The 4,044-nt window shown below is 32.7% G+C and overlaps 1 protein-coding gene across 1 annotated transcript; it reads right to left on the bottom strand.

Annotated features, from left to right (window-relative positions):
• Positions 1-640: 640 nt before the first annotated feature.
• Positions 641-1,802, bottom strand: LOC115033164. Its single transcript, XM_029485264.1, has 2 exons — positions 1,080-1,802; positions 641-734 (listed from the first exon to the last, which is right to left on the bottom strand). Exons 1-2 carry the CDS (start codon positions 1,800-1,802, stop codon positions 702-704), a joined length of 756 nt encoding a protein of 251 aa, XP_029341124.1. The 3' UTR covers positions 641-701.
• Between the last annotated feature and the right edge of the window lie 2,242 nt (positions 1,803-4,044).

Genomic DNA, 4,044 nt, shown 5'->3' with positions numbered 1-4,044 from the left:
AATTGACGAAGAAAAACCAGTGTCTTAGATGCAGTACATTATCAAATAGGCAATCTACCTGTGGTAGATTGCGGACCCCGTGCTGTATGTACGTTAGTGTATGATGTAACTCTAAAGTATCAAAGTTATACCAAGTTTGTCCTTTTTATTTAATTCCACCTATGGTGAGATATACGGAGATATTTTTAATGGAGATATATAACGTTGTTTTGCCTAAAAGTTTTTTTTTAAATTAAGTGGACCCGGTGAACTTAACGCCTTCAAATAAACTCTAGAGTGATAATAAAATTCAAGAATTTAATGTAAATGAATTGTTACAGAAATCAGTTGAGTGCATTTTGATAAACAATGTTTTTAGTTTTGTTTTCTGGTGCAAAAATAAACAACGAAGACGGTTAGCCAACACGCGAAATGGCAACGTACAGCTGCCCGTGCGAAAAACATGGAAATTCCAAATTGATCCAACAGACTTCCAACGATTGTTCTTGCGATTTATTGATTGTCATCGCAAAAGCCAATCGAACAGGAAACTGAATCCGCTTAAACTGAAATGGAATATCTGTTGGAATGATCGGAATTCATGGGATAAGGACTTCCTCTCCTTTCAAATTGCCCTTGATGATCGTTGTTTGTATTACATTGTTCATCAGTTTCTTGATGGACAATCGTGTACCATTGCACAATTTAGGAGGATTTAGATTTCACAACATAATAATGATCGATCCCACTTTTACCTGTGTAAGAGGGGTTCGTATAAAACGTAGACTATTCATAATAATTAACCAAAAATATGCTTTCCTTTATTACATTTATTTTTATTGACAGAGAAACGGTCATCGCGACACGTATCTCAAGACTGACTACTTGAGAGAACAATATATCTGTACGCAGGTCATCTGGCCGATCGGCATACACACACACACACACAATACAATACAATTAATTAATAATATATAAATATCGCTCGACCGGTCTAGATACGGGCGACGGTCGATTCACATTGATCGATAACGCAGATCACCAGAAAACCCGTAATTACGCACAAAAATATAAATTAATCTAAAATATAAATCCTACACCTGTAAATTATGCGGCGGAGTTCCTGGCACATCAAGCGAGTTCAAAAATTCTGTCGGATAGTTGACTGCTTCGTTTTCGTCTGTCGTGCTGTCAACGGATTTGTACGAACGCAATTCTCCAGCAATTTTACTCTGAATGGTAAAATTCAAGCTATCGACGTCCTTATTCCTCGCTGCTAGTATTGCCCGTTCACTCATCCAATCAAGATTTTTATAATTGACCTCAATGCTTGGGAGCACTTTTGTAATGAGTTCCTCCTTCGACGATGTGAACTCACAAAAATTTGCCGGAAACGATATTAATTCAGTCAAAACATCAATCGGAATGTGTCCATTACCAAACGCCAGCAGTTGTCTCGAGAATTCAGCAGCCGATGGGTCGTTTTGCAACGCAGTTCTCATGTTCGTGGTCAATTTCAACTTCTTGACATGCCACCACAAAAACGACGATTTCAGGCATGCATTAATTTCATCGGCAGCAGTAGATTTCGGAATGACGGGAAGTGTTGGACGGAAATCTCCGGAGAGCAATATCATTGCCCCATCAAATCGTCTCGAATCACCTCGTAAATCTTTCATCGTTCGGTCAACTGCCTCCAAAGCTAGTTTATGTGCCATCGTGCATCCATCCCAAATGATGATTTTGCATTCTCGCATCAATTTCGCTGTCGCTGAATTCTTGGTCGTTGTGCACGTAGGCTTGTCAACCGTGAGAAGATTCATTGGCAGCTTCAAAGTGGAATGTGCAGTTCGACCGCCTTCCAACAATGTGGCAGGCAGATTTAGTTTTCGAACGCGACTCACTTGATAATAACCAACGACACCACTGGGAGCCGCGACGCACAGGTTAAAAACCACTGAACTACCAGATTTGTGAGATGGTTTGTAAGTTATAACTTATAAGTTAAAATGTGCAAGGACTTTTAAGACCGATTTTGCGTACGGAACGAAAATATCGTAAATGTCCTCCAATCCACCGCTTATTCATTCCACTACTCTCATCGCGAAGGCGTCGGTGCGGTCTATCGGATGCTGGTCGCCGGCAACCATTAATTCGTGTATTGCTAATGACTGTGATTGTTTACTGTTTAGTGAATTCGTGATCCAGCGTGACGGTGTGTATTATTATGCTGAAAACTTGGAACAATTTCAATAATAAAATAAACAATAAATCTGGTGATAAATTCATTACTCGTGTTAACAATTAAGGTCGATGGCAAATCATATGCTCTTAATTCTATGATTTGCCACCTTGGTCCATCTATGACTCAAGTCTCAAGCCCATAACACATCAATTATTAAACATAATAATCAAATATGTGTTAGATGTAACGATATGTCTATAAGTATAAAACGCTGGCCTAGTGGTGGAAAATAAGTTTACATTATAGTTTTAGAAAAAAAAACTAAAATAGAAAGAAGATATAATAACAGGAGGAAAACGATGCATTATGCTATATGGATTATTATTATTATTATATCCCGTCAAATAAAACTGCGACTTTTTTCATAAAAAAATAGCTGATATCACACAAAAAACACTTCGTTATAACTCCGTGTAAAAAAGAGCTAAGTTAAAAATTAAAGAAATTTAGTAATGATCTTTAAAAAACATGATAAAATATGGGAAATAAGTAAAATGCCATTTCATAATATCACAAATACCTATGATGACAAATAAGATCAATTGTAATGTTAAATACTTAGTCAACATATTGTTTATACATTATTAATTACAAAAAATACTATATGTTACTATAGCTTACTAGTGGTTACTTATTTGTATTTATTTAAGTATACTTATTACTAAGGCTAGGATTTTAATGACCCAAAAGGCAAAAAACCTAAAAAAAAATTACCTTAAATAACTTAAAAATGACATTAAAATATGATCTTAAAATATTAGATGTTAAAATGCATTATAATTATTAATTAATAATTAATATTTCGGTACAAAATTATTTAAATTATAATATTATGATAAATAGAAAAAAAAATGTTAATTTAGGATTTTCTTGATATGAATACTAGGTACAGTTTAAAGTTTGGACTTATCATGCAATGGCCAGCTTGAAATTTTCTGAAATCAACAAAAAAAAAGGTGGGTAAGTGGATGTCGCTCTGCTGTACAGTAGGTTAGAAGTGGGTCACTGTATAATGGACAGTATTAAATTTGAATTCAATGATATAATATCACTGTATAAGAAAAACGATTCTGAGCGGAGACGGTATATCAGTCTATGTATTAGACATATATATACTTATCTATGGTATTAAAAAAAAATTGACCTATAATAGGTACCTATAATAAATTCCAAATTAATCATATCATAATAACTATTAGGTACTTATAAGTTATAACGCGTTATACATCAACAAAAAACCGTGGTAAAATCATAGATATATGATAGTATACTTTAGAAGTTTCAAGTACCCACGAATAATATTATACAATCACAACAAAATAACTAAAAGAGTTATCCTAGGTTTTTAATATGTAATTTCGTCCAAATTTGTACTTTAAATGACTATAAAAATAAACCGTTTAAATGTATATTTTAGATTTTTTGGTAACAGAATTAATTACTTACGTGGAATCTTGTTTTAAATTTTTAATTCTTAGATACAAAAATTGAACATTTTATAAATTTTTAACTACAAAATAATTTTTCAAATTAAAATTTGATAAATTTTGTCAAAATTTGATCTTTAAATGCTTATAAAAAAAAATTGTGCCTATGTATTTTTAATATTTTTCAACTGATATTGTAACAATATATCAGGAGCTTTGTATTAAATGTATACACTTTTTGGCCCAACAGATAAAACTTTATTGATATTTATAGAAAAAAAAAACTAAAAAAATTGAAAACTTACAATGTCCGTAAACAGCTCAAAAAGAGTCAATTATTTTAAAAATTTTATCGTATATATAAAATGCTATATAAACATTCAGTGAAATTTT

The sequence above is a fragment of the Acyrthosiphon pisum genome, chromosome X (genome assembly GCF_005508785.2).
Source record: "Acyrthosiphon pisum isolate AL4f chromosome X, pea_aphid_22Mar2018_4r6ur, whole genome shotgun sequence".
Taxonomy (NCBI): domain Eukaryota; kingdom Metazoa; phylum Arthropoda; class Insecta; order Hemiptera; family Aphididae; genus Acyrthosiphon; species Acyrthosiphon pisum.
The sequence above is the reverse complement of the archived record's forward strand: the minus strand, read 5'-3'. Positions and strand labels throughout refer to the sequence as shown.